General features: G+C 41.0%; 1 protein-coding gene across 2 annotated transcripts in view; it reads left to right on the top strand.

Annotated features, from left to right (window-relative positions):
- The window catches only part of Eml6 (EMAP like 6), a 306,117-nt gene that overhangs the window by 199,440 nt on the left and 87,506 nt on the right, over positions 1-19,171 (top strand). For both annotated transcript variants that reach the window (XM_087583666.1, NM_001446977.1), the window contains 4 exon segments: positions 434-620; positions 1,030-1,135; positions 10,860-10,953; positions 14,646-14,746. In XM_087583666.1, coding sequence (XP_087439792.1) covers positions 434-620; positions 1,030-1,135; positions 10,860-10,953; positions 14,646-14,746 — 488 coding nt within the window.

Below are 19,171 nucleotides of genomic sequence, written 5' to 3'. Positions count from 1 at the left end.
GGGGCCCGGAAAGCACTGTGCCCCAAAGTCACATAGTAGGTGGAAGATGCAGAACAAGAGCCTGGGCCTCACTCCCTACATGTCACAAGAATTAGATCGTTGATCTGTTGGCTTGATTTGAAGCAGAGTCTCATGTAGCCCAGGCTGGCCTGAATTTTGCTGCATAGCTGAGGATGACCTTCTGATTTTTCTACCTCTTCCTCCCAAGTGCTAGGCCTGAAGGTGTACATTGCTAACTCCTGAACAAGGATTGCTTTTTAGCAGAGAACATAGAAAGTAGTTGAAGGTCTGGGAATAGACTCTGTGACAATAATCAGTCTCCATTGCCTCCACTTGCACAGTTCACATCAACACAGTTGCTTTGCCTCACCAATTCCTATTCCATTCGTGTGCTGTTCCTTCAACCACTGTGCCTCTTGGATCTGTGCTTCAGTTACAGAGGCTATGACTGTAGAAACAATCTGTTCTACACACAAGCTGGAGAGGTGGTGTACCACATTGCTGCCGTTGCTGTGGTGTACAACAGGCAACAACACACCCAGAGGCTGTACCTGGGGCATGATGATGACATTCTCAGCCTGACCATCCATCCGGTGAAGGACTATGTGGCCACTGGACAGGTGTGTGTCTCTCCTCAATGACCAGAACCTAGCAATAGAAAAAGGGTGTTTAGTTTCTAATCCAGTTTGCCTGGACTAGGAAAAATGTCTTTGGTAGGAACAAGCATAAGACATGAAGGTTCTGAGAACACTGAGGAGGCAGGGGCAGAACAAAGTATATACTTAAAGAGATGCCTTCAAAAGTTCCTTAACAGGAAGCCATGTGCAGGACAAGAATCTGCCAGAATCCAATTTGAGGCCACAATGAGCCTCTTAGAAGCTCTAAGCCTGTTTCTTCATCTGGACAATACAGGGCCAGACCAGATCATTCCCAAGGCTCTTCCTAGCTTACAAATAGTGTGTGTTGCTTTCTTTCTGAGTTGTGCTTGACCCTGAATGCATGGTTAACAGTATTCATCCTGTGATATAGGTGGGAAGAGATGCTGCTGTCCATGTGTGGGACACTCAGACTCTAAAGTGTCTGTCATTATTGAAAGGACACCATCAGAGAGGAGTGTGTGCTCTGGATTTCTCAGGTAAGCTCTCACAAGCATCGGAATAATGAGTCTGTGGCTGATTAAAAACCAACAGCCTTCTACTCATTCGAGTTCTTTCTGTGATGAGGTATGCTCTTTGCACATCACCTCCCATGAGTCTGGAAACTGTATGTAAATACCTCACCAAGAGAATGTAGCCTTTAGCTAGCTTGCACATCCTTTCCTGGTCACTTTTTTTCTTTAATAATTTGTTTTTTACTAACTTTACATCCCAACAGAAGCCCCCCTCCGTCCTCTCCTCCCAGTTCTACCCTTACAAATCCCTCCCAACATTATTTCTCTGAGAAGGGGAGGACCCTTTTGGGTACCATGTCACCCTAAGATATCTAGTTCCAGCAGGACTAGGTACATTGTTTCTCACTGAGGCCCAACTAGGCTGTCCAGGTAGAGGGGAGAGGGATCCAAAGGCAGGAAATAGAGACTGAGACAGCCCCTGCTCCACTGGTTAGGAGACCCACATGAAGACCAAGTTGCATATCTGCTACAAATATGTAGGGAGCCTAGGTCCAACCCCTGCATCTCTTTGATTGGCGGTTCAGTCTCTGTGATTCCCCTGGGCCCAGGTCAGGTATTCTTGTGGTGTCCTTGATCCCTCTGGCTCTCTCAATCCTTCCCCCCCACTCTTCCACATGACTCCCTGAGCTCTGCCTGATGTTTAGCTGTGGGTCTCTGCATCTGTTTCCCTCTGCTGCTGGGCAAAGCCTTTCAGGAGACAGCTATGCTAGGCTCCTGTCTGCAAGTATAGCAGTACCCCTCCTCACCCCCTGTCCCACCCAGTTCCTCTCTCCATCCACCTCTGATTGACAATTTTGTTTCACTTCTGAGTGAGAATCACACGTCCTTTCTTGGGCTCTCCTTATTACTCAGCTTCTTTGGGTCTGTGGATTGTAGCATTGTTATCCTGCACTTAATGGATAATGTCCACTTATAAGTGAGTACATTACATGAATATCTTTCTAGGTCTGGCTTACCTCACTCAGAATGTTATTCTCAAGTTTCAATACTCTCCCAAGTCATCATCTAGAGTTCACATTAAGCCGTGCATCTGCTGGAGTGATTCAAAGTCAAGAACAGCAGTTGCTAGAGAAAGACCTAGCTGCAAACATCTTGCAATGGTGAAGAACATCAAATTTAAGCCAGACATACTGACTTTTTACCTGTAACTACAGCCAGTATAAGGCCTAGGCAGGAAAGGGCTGGAAGCAAGCCAGCACTGTACAGTAAGTTCCAGGCCAGCCTGAAACACAGTGCGGGACCCTATTCAGAAAACAAAAACAAGATCAGTTCCACGGTTTTGTCTCCAAGTAAGAAGGAGCACATTGCTTCTGACTTATACTATAAAGGGCTAGAAAGAAGGCTACAGATCTGCAAAGCACCATTTTATAAAATTGGTTGGAAACAACTTTCCTCTTTGGAAAGAAGAGTTTCCAAATTAAACTGTGAACTCAACACTATAAGAATTCTACTTGTAGATGCTGCTGTCTTTAGAGTAGATTTCTCCTTATTGGGGGAAGTCTATCTCAGGGGCTGGAGAGATGACTCCATGGTTAAGAGCACTGGCTGTTATTTTGGAAGACTGTGGTTCCATTCCCAGCACCCACATGGCAGCTCATAGCTGTCCATAATTCCAGTTCCATGGAATCCAACCCTTTCCTGGCCTTCACAGGTACCAGGCCTGCACATGGTGTGCATAGGGGCCAAAGACCCACACATATACAATAAATAAATATGTTTTTAAAAAGAAAGTATTATAGATGTTACTTCTTAGACAATTTTAAACATTTCATTGTAGAAATTGGTAAGAAGAAAAACAAACCCTAAACTTTTTAAGTAAAATTTTCTTTTTCTAAGTAGCCTTCAGGTGTTTCACTTGGACAACAGCGGTAACTAGATCCTAAGACTGCACAGTCTCTTCCTATTGTCCATTCCTCTGTGTTGCTCGCTCGCACCCCCCTACCCCATCATGCTGTTTTAATGCTGCTGGGGCCATGCCTCACTCACAGAGTCCTTGGCCAGCATCAGCACTACAATAAACAGAGAAAGAGGAAGATAGAAGAGGAAAGAGAGGGAGGGAAAAGAAGAGGGAGAGAATGAGGAGTGAACGTGCATCAGACAATTAGTGATACTGGGTGGGCTTTCCTTAAAGGGGATAATGTATTAATGCTGCTCTCAGTCAATCCTGCTCATTTCTGGAGTCTTCTGGAAGCACAGTTATCATGTCTACCGAAGATCCCCTTGGGTTAGTTGACTTAGGACTGTACCATTAGATGGAAGTTGATGGCATTAGTGTTTCCTGGCAGCATTTCACCCACTAGAGCCTTCATGCTTCTTCACCCCTAACTGCAGTGTGCTCCTGTCTCTTGAGGAGCGAAATAGGCTACTTCTCCTCCATCCTGTCTGGCAGAGATACTGTGGCTCTTTTGTCTCCTGCACCTCATTGTTGAGAGCTTCCATGGAACCTGTCAGGGGCCATGTGTTGTCATTACTTCTGCCAGCATCCCTGTATCCCATGAAGACTGTGGGTTGGGATATTGAGAAGAGCCCACCTCTCTCCCACAGTATATGTGCTGTAGGTAGAGAATTTACTTTAAGGGGAGCAAGAATACCCTTGGCAGGGAATAGGGAGTCACAGTTTAGAACAGAGGTAGAAGGAACACCCATTCAGAGCCTGCCCCACATGTGGCCCATACATATACAGCCACCAAACTAGATAAGATGGATGAAGCAAAGAAGTGCAGGCTGACAGGAACCGGATGTAGATCTCTCCTGAGAGACACAGCCAGAATACAGCAAATACAGAGGCGAATGCCAGCAGCAAACCACTGAACTAAGAACAGGACCCCCGTTGAAGGAATCAGAGAAAGGACTGGAAGAGCTTGAAGGGGCTTGAGACCCCATATGAACAACAATGCCAAGCAACAAGAGCTTCCAGGGACGAAGCCACTACCTAAAGACTATACATGGACTGACCCTGGACTCTGACCTCATAGGTAGCAATGAATATCCTAGTAAGAGCACCAGTGGAAGGGGAAGCCCTTGGTCCTGCTAAGACTGAACCCCCAGTGAACGTGATTGTTGCGGGGAGGGTGGTAATGGGGGGAGGATGGGGAGGGGAAGCCCATATAGAAGGGGAGGGAGGAAGGGTTAGGGGGATGTTTGCCCAGAAACCAGGAAAGGGAATAGCATTCGAAATGTAAATAAGAAATACTCAAGTTAATAAAGATAAAAAAAATTAAGTATGTTATGGATGAATAAACACACAAGGTTTGCTTAATGAGCTAATCATGTTTGGGAGAAAATTGTCTATTTTCTTAGCAATTGCAAGATAAGGCAGTTTTTCTTTTATTAAATTTCAGAGTCTCATATACTACAAACTATGGGACTATGAGTTGCTATGGCATTTCTAAACATTTTTCGCTAGCTCCCGTGATTACTGAATTAGTAGAAACAATGGTGGACAGCTTATTCTTAAGCCAGTAAGCTTGTGTGACAAGAGGAGGCATGCAGTACAAGGAGAGACCACTCAGTAGCACACCTGCCTGTTGTATGTTCAGCTCACACTTCAGTACACATGCAAAGACTTGGGCTTCAGAAAGGGTTTCTTGCAGATTTAAAATGTGTGCCATGTATCCTTGAGAGAATAGCAAGGTGTAAAAAAACTAAACCGTTAGTTCCTGTAGGCTCTTTCCCAAAGACTCCTAAATTTCCTCATTTTTTTTCTTTTTAACCCATAGCCTACTACTCAAACCACCTTTGTCTTAAAATTAACTTTATCCACCAATAGATACGCATGTATTACTTTATAATAATTTTAAGACACTTAATTTAAAATTTTCTTTCATTCTATATATAATAAATATTATGTATTAAACATATTCTCCCTGCCCCATTCCTCATTCTCGCCTTTTAGGTCCATCTCTTTGTTAATCTAGATAATTTTACTTCAATTTTGATTTATTATATATTATAACATAGAAATGCATGAGTATGTCTATAAAAGGAGAAAATGAAGTATTTATCTTTTTGCAATTGGTTTAGTTTACTATGAGCAGATCCAGTTCCATGCACTTTCCTGCAGACATTCTTCATTATTGCTGAAAACTTGCATTATATTTATAAACCACAGTTTTCTTATCCATTCCTTTGTTCCTAGACACCTAGGCTAGTACCATAGCCGCTGTGCATAGAGCTGCAGGAAACATGAGGTGTGCAGGTGCCTCTGCGGTGTGTTGACTTAGAGCCCTTCATCTGGGTGAAGCCAAAGGAGAGTTATAGCTCACAGATATACTTCTGGATTTTCTTTTCTTTGTGAGAAACAGTTACACTGATTTCCATGTAAGAAACATAAGTAACTGCTTTAGGAGGTTAGCAATGCCCTTATTAAAATAATGAAATAAGAATAGTAAGACTTAGAAGTTCATAGGATTATGAGAATCCCATATATCTTTGGTTTTGGTTACACTGAAAATTTATTCAATAAGTAAGCAAGCAGTTTGCAATGTTTTATAAAAATTGTACCTTAAAATATCAATCATGTGAACTATTAATATCTCTCAAGTTGGACAAAAATAAGGTAAAGATATGTCTACCATCAATTTTCTATGAAAATATGTAAAGTATGCTAGCATATAAAGGAAACAGTAATATAGCTAGAATTTAATAATCATCAGTACCATTATGGGATAAGGAAACCAGACACTGTAGGAGGAGGTGGGGAAGATGTTTCTGTCAGTGATCTTCATCTCCTGCCCATGTGTAAAGAACTGTCTTTATTTCCTTTAGAACAGTGGCAAGAATGGAGGAGTTGAACCACTTTTGTTATATAACTGTTACGTTTCTTGTTCTCATACCAGCCTGCTTTATGTTTCCAAAACAACTTGTTCTATGAGTTCTAGGGTGTGAAAGTACTTCCGCATAAGAAGAGTATTTTAGGGTTTTTTAAATTTATTTATTCTATATATATATGAGTACACTGTAGCTGTTTTCAGACACACCAGAAGAGGGCATCAGATCCCATTACAGATAGCAGCAACCATGTGGTTGCTGGTAATTAAACTCAGGACCTCTGGAAGAGCAGTCAATGCTCTTAACCACTGAGCTATCTCTCCAGCCCGGAGCATTTGAGTTTTAACCATCCCCCTTTCCCAGATAACAGCCACCAAAGAAGAACCCTGGAAAATCGTATTTTGTCTTTGAAGTTAAGTATATATAGGGTTGGTCTGTAAGTGGCTAGAGAGGAATGTAGTTGGTGGCTTTAGAAAACACCTGAGGTCTATTCAGGAATTTTCACTGAGATCTGTTGTGAGTGATTCAGCACCACAAGTGGTTGCCTCCAGATAAATGGGGAAGTTGATTAATCCCTGTGGTCCCTATAAGGGGAACATTTTGGGTTAATTTCTATGGCTAGTACAGTGTTATAAAAATGAAACTGTAGGCTGAGCCTCTGTTCCACTTCAGTAAGAACTGAGGTAGTTTGGTGACATCGTACAAGAACTCTGGTCTCCTGGCTCTCAGTCTGGGTGGATCTCGTGGGAACACTCCCTTCTTGGTCTTGAGTTCTGTTCCTACTTTTCACTGGTGAAGTGACAGGTGTGGACTACCTGCATAGAAACTGTCGTAGCACCCTGTGTACTTGCTTATTCCCTCCTCCTTGCACCCACCAACAACTGCAGCTGCCCTTCCATCCTCCAGTCGTAGTACCAAGAGGACACCAAATGGAACAGGCTCCCATGAGCAGAGAGCCCGGCTCTGAATAACAGATTAACCAGAAGTAAAAAAAAATGATAATAATAAGTGTCTTCTGCAAAGTTCGGTTCACACAGCTGGTCAGCTGCCCCTCTTCTGCCATGTAATTATGTGAATGAGTGACCAGAGCCACTTAGCGGGCTCTTGGCACAATGAGTTATGTGGTTGGTGGCCCCTGCTATGTGCCCCACAGTCACCGGTCTCAGTTCCTTATGGGGGTCTCATGGGGACCAGCCAACAGTACTTTGCATTTTATTAGAAAAACAGGCTGTCATGGACATATAAAGCAGGCCAAAGTGACAACAAGACAACACATAAATAGTTACACAATGAGTACACTACATAAATCAGTGTGTTCTCACTGCTGCTCTAAAGGAAACAAAGATGTGTCTGTAAACACTGGCATTTACAGTTTCTCATTCAACCGAGCAGCACTTTTTAGATTACAGCTCTTTGTTTGTGTGCTCATTTGTATGTCATAGCCCATATGTGGAGGTCAGAGAACAATTTTTGGGAGTCAGTTCTCTCTTTTTAACGTGTAAGTCCCAGGGTTAAATTGGGTTGCAAGATTTGGTGACAAGTACCTTGACTACCTGAGCCCTCTCAGCAATCCTTGAGCAGCTACTTAGAATTTATTATCATTCCTAGAGAGAATGGGGACCATTTTTGTTTTGTGACAGTGCAATGAAATTGCTTCCACGTAGCAGAGAAAATCAATTAGTAAAAGTTCAGCTTCATAAATATTTTCTATCTTAAATGTCAGCTGAGTAGTGTTTAAAGCTTCAAGAAATGGTGCTGATTTCTAGAACACATGAGAAACTGACTGGGCTTCGCTGTCTGCTAAGGAAACCTGTGTGCTTTCAATAAGTCCGGAATAGGAAGAATGACTTGTAATTGTCTGAATAAGTTTTTTTCTTTTTCTAATTTGCCCTTTGCTGTTTACATTAACTGCCTTAGAACTATTTTTAGGCTATGTCACATCCAGCCATAATTAATACATGCTGTGCCTTAAAAGACTGAAAAGGACTTAGACTACAAGAATAGGAGAAAAGAACCAAACCACTATGGGTTGGAAACAATAGATTTTCAAAGATCAGGTCAAGTCTCTACAGGGGAAATGGAAACTAGGGGAAAAATTATAAGGCTCCAATTTTATTTCTGAATAGTGTGTTTTACAGAAATAGCTTATACTTGCAGTCCCCAAGAAAACTCCCATCCCAGAAAAGCCTACACTTTCGTTGGGGTAAAGAGGTCACATAACTCGTGAGAGTGAGATGGTGGGGGTGGGGATCAGAGAAACTCTAAAAAGAATCCCCAGAACTTCCCCCCAAAATCTGTTTATATACAGAGCTTCTTCAGAAGACAGAGATGGCTCAGTGGTTAAGAGCACTGACTGCCCTTGCAGAGGTCCTGAGTTCAATTCCCAGCAACCACATGGTGGCTCACACCATCTGTAATGGGATTGGATGCCCTCTTCTGGTGTGTCTGAAGTCAGCAACAGTGTACTCATATACATGAAATAAATAAATAAACCTTTAAAAAAAAACAAAAAAAGAAGAAGACAGAAATTTTAAAAACTGATACTTTAAATGCATGGATGCTCACATGCCAAGGTCATACTGACATATCAAGACAGCACTCTTGACAGCCTAGCTTTAGCATGAGTCGATGCATATGTGTGCACCGTTTTCTAAGATGCTAATAGTATTTAAACGTAGTCATGTGACATACACTTCCTCTTCCTATTTGTACCACCATGGGTACATTCCGTCTTTATCGCCCGCTCCTTCATCAGACGACCAATATGTACCCCAAACACAGCTCTGTGTACGGTTACAAAACAGGGTGTGCTTACTCTGGGCCTTACAAGAATTTGTGATCTGAAGGGAGAGGGGGAAAAAAACCACCAAAAATAAAATCTCCAAATACTGGAGTTCATTAGCTCAGACCCCAAGAAATAAGGAAAGAATGATGGTGTGTGTAGTGAATAGGAGGTATCTACTCCAAAATGCTGGAGTGTGTTCAGTTTAAAGCTTGATGTCCTGTAAGATAGGGACATGAATTACCAGCATATAGCGATCGGCTAGTACTCGAGTTCTTTAGCACATCGTCAATGCCTTCAGGTAATACACTCACCTTACATCTTTAAACCTTTGCTACAGATGTCCCTGGTGACTGAGGTGGGAAAGATCCACACTGTTAAGGCGGACTCTACTTTTTCTTACCCTGCACCCTCCAGACAGGCGGGAATAAACTATCATTCCCATTTACGTACAGGACATCTGTACAAATAAGGCCACTCCAAGTCTGGCACTTCGACGTGGGTTGCCAAAGATTTAGCCTTTAAAAATGCAAGAGGCTCAAGTAGATCTGAAGTGTTGAGCGGTGGGAGAAAGGGGGTGCTGCCCCGTGACACTGTTCCTTTAGTTCCAGCCTTGCAAGAAGCCACAAAGGAAATACTTACTGATTGTGTTTCCTTTTCCATCTTGAAGGGGAAATGAACAATAACTATATTTATTTCTCACTTACTTGTACATTAACTACATTTAGAATGTAAAAAAAAAAAACAGCCTAAGTGTCAAAGTTGTAGCAATTATTGCCAATACTATAAATACTTAATAATAAAGTTATAATAGCATTATTACTAATAATATAACACAATACATTACAATGGGCAAGAAAAGGTTAGCAAATTGTTTGGTCAGTGTGGCTTTGCTTCTTTTGTTTCTCTAAAGGGATTCCTGTGGAGAAAAAGACAAGTAGGTTGACATCAAATGTGGGAATACAAGAAATTTGGAAGAACAGATGTATGTACGTGTCCATGCACATGTGTATGCATGCACATGTATGTATAATTATGTAATTTTGTATGTGTCATTTTTGGGCTCAAACACGGGGCCATGTACCTGTCAGGAAAGCTCTGCACTAATGAGCCAATTTCTCAGCTTAAAATTTTCTCCATGCATATTATCTAAATGTCTATAAGGAGCACATTTCATTTGAATTGGAAAAATAAAAATTCAAAAACCTGTCAGTTGAGATCATCCTTTGTAAGAACATCTGAAACTACACCTTATTTCTATAATGCTGTAACTTAAGAGTTAAACCAAGGTTTGGCTTTTTAGAAATTTTAGAGTTGAAAATAGCTTGATTCTTTTTTTTTTTAAGGTGCTACTCTTTTTTTTTTTCTGAAACAGCTTTTATTAAACAGCAAAGCAGAACTTGAACAGAATTGTAAATATTTGTAACAAGGTCACAAAAGTTGCAAAATGTCTGCAATGCGAGGATTACACATCCACATAGCTAACATCTCCCATCAAGGCTTACATTAATACATTAGATGATTCCACAAGTCAAAGCCCAGTCTAAGAGCCACCAGCTGCATTAGTGGATCTTTTCTATTATAAGACATCATTATTATTTCTGATATCAGTTCCTTCTCAAATGGGAGCTAAAATGAAATTTTTAAAATTTGTTAAAAGAATGACTAAAATTCTGCAAACTAAGAAGTTGAGTTTACAGAAATTCTGGGAAAACAACTGAGATAAAATATAAAGGTTAATAATGACCTCATAAACTAAGAAAATAGCTTGATTCTTAAGTGACACACACATACCACACACACACACACACACATTTCAGAGTCATACAACTAAATTTACTCCCTTCCAGTAAGTTTCCTAAGATTTGTCTGTCATAGTATAAACAAGGCTCAGGTTGCTTCTTTGAGAGGCCCCGTTAACTGCCTTCCGTTGAAAGTCTGGTGGGTGACTGACCTCACTAGCCAGGGTGTGCATCCAGAATCTTTGCCATTGTTTGTCACACAGTTTACTCTGTGTCAGATGTATTTGAGCCTAAAGAGTATTGAAGATTTCTTGTTCCTCTTTGCAGTATAAAAAATGTTTCAGGTTTTCACCAAAGAAATGGCCTGTTTGACATTTGTGTTGTTTTCATACAGCTGACGGAAAATGTCTCGTGTCGGTTGGTTTAGATGACTGTCACAGTGTTGTGTTCTGGGACTGGAAAAAGGGAGAAAAGATAGCTACAACAAGGTAAGAATCACAGAATGCTCAGGACACCCTGCCCATACCTCCCCTGGGGAAGGTCAACACTTTCCGTTTTCTGCTCGGAGTACATCTTCAAAGTCGGATGAAATTCACATAGAAACCTAACACGTACTACTCCCTTTCACAGAGCCAAGACTGCTTTAAATGTCTGTGGTGAGAAATACGAACATTCTAGAATGCTCCCCAAGCAGCTCTTCATCAGCCTTTTCTGCAATTCTTCCATTATCTCTATGAAAGCTTTTTTCCCCCAGCAGCAGAAAAATGTGTGCCCCACCTCTTGTTTCTCTGCCTTAGCAGGAAAGATTGCCAATGTCACTGGAGTCAGAACCTCCATTTGTCATTAGGCTGTGGTCTGCTGGAAAGGAGGCCCTATCAAGTGTATCCCTGCTTGGTTTCAGAGCAGGCAAATTGTTTCCTTAATCTCCACACCCTATAAATAGGCTCCCAAGACCTACTGCTGTTTATAGCCCATCTGTCCTCCCTTACCCCAGCTTCTCTTTCTGCCTCCTCAGCACTAAGTCTGAACATGACTCTTTACTCACATCTAGCTCTGCCAAGTGCGAGGCCTGCCTGGTCAGAGGTCAGGACCACTGGCAGCTGCAGTCCAGGAAGTTAGCTTGTTGCCCAGGCACAGTTTCATAGCCTTTCTGTGAGCTATGACCTACATTGCCAACGCCCTGTCTGTGTTGCAATATCAATGTCAATGGCCTTGAACCCTAATATTCACTTTTTAAAATAAATACTGTCTACTACAGTGTTACATGGGAACAAAAGCTGATGGTGGTTGATTGTGATGAACAAAGATTTACCAACTGCTGGAGCCGGAACAGAGCTGCAGCTGGCGTCTTGAGGACTGCAGCTAACCTTAGGAGATGAGCTGTTCTGAGATGGCTGTCAAAAGGCAATTCTTGGCAGCTGTAGCACTCACAGCTCCACCTGCCTGCCTGCTTTCTCTCTCTCTCTCTCTCTCTCTCTCTCTCTCTCTCTCTCTCTCTCTCTCTCTCTCTCTCTCTCTCTCTCTCTCTTTCGTCCTCATTCTAGCTCCTCTCCCTCTAGGGTCTGTTTTCCTCTCAGACTGAAACTGAATTTCAGTATAGTATTCCTGGTAGGTTTTCTCTGCATGTAAATTACCTCCAAAAAAGCCCATGTCAGCAATGAAAACGCAAGGCTGCCCCTCTGCAGCTGTGGGTGACTCATAGCTGCACATAGGAGACACCATGAGAAATACAAGGGTACTTCCTACTATTAAAAGGTTCCTTTTTACAGGCTATGGAGAATATCACTTCTGTCTAATTAGCTCAACGCAAGCTAATTCCATCATATTAGTGACAATTTATATTTGAAATTGCTCCCCAGGACTATACGTACCCCAAAGACAAGAAATCTGCAGAAAGTATTGCCCTATAAGAGCATTTCTTGTGACAATGGCATTAATTAGTGCTCTTTCCCCAGTGGAAGGTCAGGAATCAGTGAACCTCCGCACGGGAATACTAGATTTTTAAAATGCTGGATAAACATGTTTACAAAATATTTATGCTGTCTGCACAAATATATAAATAACCAACTAGTTAGGTAAAAACATTGTAGAATGGCCCTAAGTGAAGTCCTAAGGCAAATAAGAATCTAAAACAGGTAATGGAGAATTCATGCTGTGTGAAGTGGCCCCTTCCTGGCTTATAGTACCTCTCTCAGCTTCTGCCAAATAATTCCTATAGAGAGACCACATGCCCTCCCTAACTTTGCCCTACTGAGTCTTAGTCCTTACCAGTGTTGCTTTGAACCAGTGTTTCTAACCACAGCCTTGCCTCTGGCAGACTGTTCTGGCAAGGCATTTGCTCTTTAGTGGTGTGGTCACCAGGGTTGGGAATATCCCCCTGGGGGGCAGGACGAACAGCATATAACTGAGGTGACATCAAAGGCACTGCTGATAATACTCAATGCCCCAGGTGCCATCTGCACTGCACTGTTGGGGTCACCCTTTTTATCAGCTCAGGGAAATAGACATTTAGAATTATCACATAGGGGTCTGATAAGATCTCCCCTGAGACCGAGCCATTCTATTTGGATGTCTTTGTACCACTGCTAATTTCATGAATGATTTCAGCCAGCTATTTACAAATGGGGTTTTTAGTTGTATATGTATCTGTCTGCCTCTGGCTATAAAACTAAATTTATTTTAATTCTTAAAAGAAATTATTGGTATACATATTTTATTTTTAAGCTTTGTGGTAGCATATTAATTTTACATGATAATGGGTTTCATTATATTTTCATACATGTAGATAATGTGTTTTGATTATATTCATGCATCCTCTCCGTTCCCCTCCAATTTGTTTCCAACTAGTCAGCTTCTGTTTTTGTGGAGTGTGTGTGTATGTGTGTGTGTGTGTGTGTGTGTGTGTGTGTGTGTGTGTGTGTTAGGGTAATTTACAGCAGCATGGGTGAGGGATTATTTAAGGAGCATGGGGAATTTTCCAGTGATTACCCTACCAGCAATCATTAGTTTCCTATAAGTGCACAGAGAGCAGGGCCTCTTAAACCCCACCTCCCTCCATGATGGAATGCTGACGGGCCCGTATGGAAGCCTTATACAGGTAATTACTGATGCTGAGAATACAGGAGTGCCTGGAAGACAGTGTTTCACAACACCTTTTACTGTAGCTCTTACACTGTTTTCTACCTTTCTTGACTTGGAGGTGTGATACGTATGTCCCACATAGGCTTGAGTATTCATCAGTCACTTATTCTCAGCATTTTGGCCAGTTATAAAGCTCTGTGATAACCTCCAACAACAACAAAAGAAGTGTCCCTGACCCAAGCTGACAGTAGCACTAAACTGTGAGCATAAACAAAGTATTCAAAAGACAATTTGACAAGAGACATCATGTCCACTTAGCAAAACAGCAGTAGCTTCCCCATCATGGCCTATGGCTTCTTCAGCCTCAAACTTTGGACAAGGTTTACAGTACAAGGCATGCATTCCCTCCTAGAGAGTCAATCTCACATACAGAGAGAAAGCGATTAGTTACCTCCATAACAACCGTGGTATTTTAACACCAGGGGACAGGTCTTGCCTGGAAGTCAACCTAAATGTTGTGTTAATATGCACAAAAGCTGAGTCCGTACAAACCATTCTTTCTCTCTCAATGGCTATGTGTGTCAGGGGCTCCAATTTATAGTGAATATATTTCTAGCCAAAAATCAGCTTAAACTGAAAGATCTTCCACAGAACGTTCATCCCTTCTATTTCTCCTGCCCAAGATCTCACTATCTCAGAATTACATGCAATCTATAGTGGTGCAATTAATTTTATCTTATGAAGACGTCAGACTTCTTTTTTTTTTTTTTCGGAGCTGGGGACCGAACCCAGGGCCTTGTGCTTCCTAGGCAAGCGCTCTACCACTGAGCTAAATCCCCAACCCAGACTTCTTTTTTTTTTTAACTGATAATTAAGCAGGTAAATGTGGGAATAATTAGTTAAGAGAGCATAGTCCCAAACATGTACCCCAGTGTTATTACTTTATAAGAGACTCTTGTGTATTTTAAACATTTCTGGTTGCTTATTTATCCTATTAAATACTGTTAATGAAAATTAAACCAAGTATATGTTTTTAATATAACTCTATCAACACTTTCATCCAAACTAGGCATTATTTTTCCCTGTTTGTCTCTTACAGGGGACACAAAGATAAAATATTTGTGGTAAAATGTAATCCACACCATGCTGACAAGTTGGTGACAGTTGGGATTAAGCATATCAAGTTCTGGCAACAAGCAGGTACGTGGTTATTTGCATTTTATTTCATTTGCATTGAAGTTTGAATTACTCATTATGCAGCTATGAGGTGTCCTATTGCCATTATGTGCCCAGTCTCTCTGCAAACTGAAATGTAAATGTGCTTATATAATATACTCTCCCAGCTTTGCATTGGACTGTTCACTGGCTACAGCATGAAACATGAAACCGTATACAATGGTATGCATTGTCACTATGTTTAAAAAGTTTTGGGAAATGCTCTGTCATGTAAACAATGAATTTTATATTTAGTCATCTGACCTGAAAGTTATAATTATGTTGTAGTGATGAGTAGAATGTAATTACTTTGGTTGAATAAAGTTTTCAATATTTTGAGGATTCTTTTAATAATATATTGCCAAATTTAGCATATGAATTAAACCTTGACTCTGTACATGAAAGGTACAAAATAAGTATCTGTTAGATTCTATGTTGACAAGAGTCCAGAGCTAAGGTTTTGCATAGCCCTCTGGACCCAAATCCCGCCCGGAGAGTGTGGGTCTCCCAGGAGTGCTCTCACAGTCCTAAGATCATAGGCTCACAGGTCCACAGGTAGAACATGCTCCAGTCAGAGACAGAAAGACCAACTAACATCAGTGATAACAAGATGGTGAGGCAAGTGCAAGAATCTAAGCAACAGAAACCAAGACTACTTGGCATCATCAGAACCTAGTTCTCCCACCACAGCAAGCCCTGGATACCCCAACATACCAGAAATACAAGATTTGGATTTAAAATCACATCTTATGATGATGATAGAGGACTTTAAAAAGACATAAATAACTCCCTTAAAGAAATAAAGGACAACACAGGTAAACAAGTAGAAGTCCTTGAAGAGGAAACACAAAATCCCTTAAAGAGTTACAGGAAAACTCAACCAAACAGGTGAAGGAATTGAACAAAACCATCCAGGATCTAAAAATGGAAATAGAAACAAAAAAGAAATCACAAATAGAGACAACTCTGGATATAGAAAACCTAGAAAAGAGGTCAGAAGTCATAGACGCAAGCATCATCAACAGAATATAAGAGATTGAAGAGAGAATCTCAGGGGCAGAAGATACCATAGAAAACATTGACACAATAGCCAAAAAAAATGCAAAATGCAAAAAGCTCCTAACCCAAAACATACAGGAAATCCAGGGCACAATGAGAAGACCAAATCTAAGGATAATAGGTATAGAAGAGAGCAAAGATTCCCAACTAAAAGGACCAGGAAATATCTTTAATAAAATTATAGAAGAAAACTTCCATAATTTAGAGAAAGAGATGCCCATGAACTACAAGAAGCCTACAGAACTCCAAATAGACTGGACCAGAAAAGAAACTCCTTCTGTCACATAATAATCAAACACCAAATGCACAAAACAAAGAATATTAAAAGCAGTAAGGGAAAAGGGCAAATAACATATAAAAGCAGACGTATGAGAATTACACCAGACTTCTCACCAGAGACTATGAAAGCTAGAAGATCCTGCACAGATGACATATTGACCCTAAGAGAACACAAATGCCAGCCTAGGCTACTATACTCAGCAAAACTCACAATTAGCATAGATGGAGAAAGCGAGATATTCCATGACAAAACCAAATTTATACAATATCTTTCTACGAATCCATCCCTACAAAGGATAATAGATGGAAAACTCCAACACAAGGAGGGAAAGTACACCCTAGAAAAAGCAAAAAAGTAATTTAATTTCAATTAACCCTAAAGAAGGCAGCCACACAAACATAAATCCATCTCTAACAACAAAAATAACAGGAAGCAACAATCACTTTTCCTTAATGTCTCTTAATATCAATGGACTCAATACCTAATAAAAAGGCACAGACTAACAGATTGGATATATAAACAGGACCCAGATTTTGCTGCACACAGGAAACGCACCTCAGTGACAAAGACAGACTACCTCAGAGTAAAAGGCTAGAAAACAATTTTCCGAGCAAATGATCCCAAGAAACAAGCTGGAGCATCCATTAGAATATCAAAAAAAAATCGACTTTCAACCAAAAGTTATCAAAAAAAAAAAAGATAAGGAAGGACACTTCATACTCATCAAAGGAAAAAATCTACCAAAATGATCTCTCAATTCTATGCTCCAAATGCAGGGGCACCCACATTCATAAAAGAAACTACTAAAACTCAAAGTGTCTCACACAATAATAGTGGAAGACTTCAACACTGATCAATGGACAGATCATGGAAACAGGAACTAAACAGAGACCCAATGAAACTAACAGAAGTTATGAACCAAATAGATGTAACAAATATCTATAGAACACTTCCTTGTTTTTATTTTAATCATAATTCATTTCTAAAGATTTTTAAAATATTATTTTTAAGTTGTTGGGATACTATGTAATTGAATTCCTTGTGGCACCGTCATCCATTTATGTCAGGATTTTGCTCATGTCTGCCATCCTCTCTTCTCGATGTTCCCTTTCCTCCCCCATGTCCTCTCATATGGTCCTTCCCCACTCAAAATCTGTGTTCTACATAGAAGATGAAACATATGTTTGTCTTCCTGACTCTGGCTTTGTTATTTTGACATGACCCTTGCTTGGTTCCATTCACTTTCCTGTATATTATATGGAGCTCCGTGGTATCCATTTACTACTTTGTCTGTATTGCTCATCCCTGAATGACTTCTTGGCTATCAGGCTTTCTGCTGCAGTGAACCTAGGTGTGCAAAATTTTTTTGCTGGCTCCAATCTTTTTGGCTGGATTTTCAGGAGCTGTAGAACAGATCAAACAGTGGTTACAATTTTGTTTTCTGAGGAAACTCCAAAATGATTCCAACAATACTTGAAACAGTTTATATTACACTAGCAATAGATTTCTTCCTTCTGCTATTGTTTCTAGCATTTATTATTCTTTATTCTTTTTTTTAACATTCTTTTTTTTTTGACATGAGTGTTTCTTATTTACATTTCGAGTGTTATTCCCTTTCCCGGTTTCCAGGCAAACATCCCCCTAATCCCTCCCACTCCCCTTCTTTATGGGTGTTCCCCTCCCCACCCTCCCCCCATTAGTACCCTCCCCCCAACAATCACGTTCACTGGGGGTTCAGTCTTAGCAGGACCAAGGGCTTCCCCTTCCACTGGTGATCTTACTAGAATATTCATTGCTACCTATGAGGTCAGAGTCCAGGGTCAGTCCATGTATAGTCTTTAGGTAGTGGCTTAGTCCCTGGAAGCTCTGGTTGATTGGCATTGTTGTTCATAAGGGGTATCGAGCTCCTTCAAGCTCTTCAAGTTCTTTCTCTGATTCCTTCAACAGGGGTCCCGTTCTCAGTTCAGTGGTTTGCTGCTGGCATTCGCCTCTGTATTTGCTGTATTCTGGCTGTGTCTCTCAGGAGCGATATACATCCGGCTCCTGTCGGCCTGCACTTCTTTGCTGCATTCATCTTGTCTAATTGGATGGCTGTATATGTATGGGCCACATGTGGGGCAGGCTCTGAATGGTGTTCCTTCTGTGTCTGTTTTAATCTTTGCCTCTCTTTTCCCTGCCAAGGGTATTCTTGTTCCCCTTTTAAAGAAGGAGTGAAGCATTCACATTTTGATCATCTCTCTTGAGTTTCATTTGTTCTAGGCATCTAGGGTAATTCAAGCATTTGGACTAATAGCCACTTATCAGTGAGTGCATACCATGTATGTCTTTCTGTGTTTGGGTTAGCTCACTCAGGATGATATTTTCCAGTTCCAACCATTTGCCTACGAATTTCATAAAGTCGTTGTTTTTGATAGCTGAGTAATATTCCATTGTATAGATGTACCACATTTTCTGTATCCATTCCTCTGTTGAAGGGCATCTGGGTTCTTTCTAGCTTCTGGCTATTATAAATAAGGCTGCAATGAACATAGTGGAGCACGTGTCTTTTTTATATGTTGGGGCATCTTTTGGGTATATGCCCAAGAGAAGTATAGCTGGATCCTCAGGCAGTTCAATGTCCAATTTTCTGAGGATCCTCCAGACTGATTTCCAGAATGGTTGTACCAGTTTGCAATCCCACCAACAATGGAGGAGTGTTCCTCTTTCTCCACATCCTCGCCAGCATCTGTTGTCCCCTGAGTTTTTGATCTTAGCCATTCTCACTGGTGTGAGGTGAAATCTCAGGGTTGTTTTGATTTGCATTTCCCTTATGACTAAAGATGTTGAACATTTCTTTAGGTGTTTCTCCGCCATTCGGCATTCCTCAGCTGTGAATTCTTTGTTTAGCTCTGAGCCCCATTTTTTAATAGGGTTATTTGTTTCCCTGCGGTCTAACTTGTTGAGTTCTTTGTATATTTTGGATATAAGGCCTCTATCTGTTGTAGGATTGGTAAAGATCTTTTCCCAATCTGTTGGTTGCCGTTTTGTCCTAACCACAGTGTCCTTTGCCTTACAGAAGCTTTGCAGTTTTA

This window comes from Rattus norvegicus, chromosome 14 (assembly GCF_021556685.1).
Source record: "Rattus norvegicus strain SHRSP/BbbUtx chromosome 14, alternate assembly SHRSP_T2T, whole genome shotgun sequence".
In the NCBI taxonomy this organism is placed as follows: Eukaryota; Metazoa; Chordata; class Mammalia; order Rodentia; family Muridae; genus Rattus; species Rattus norvegicus.
This window is presented reverse-complemented; position numbering and strand designations above follow the sequence as displayed.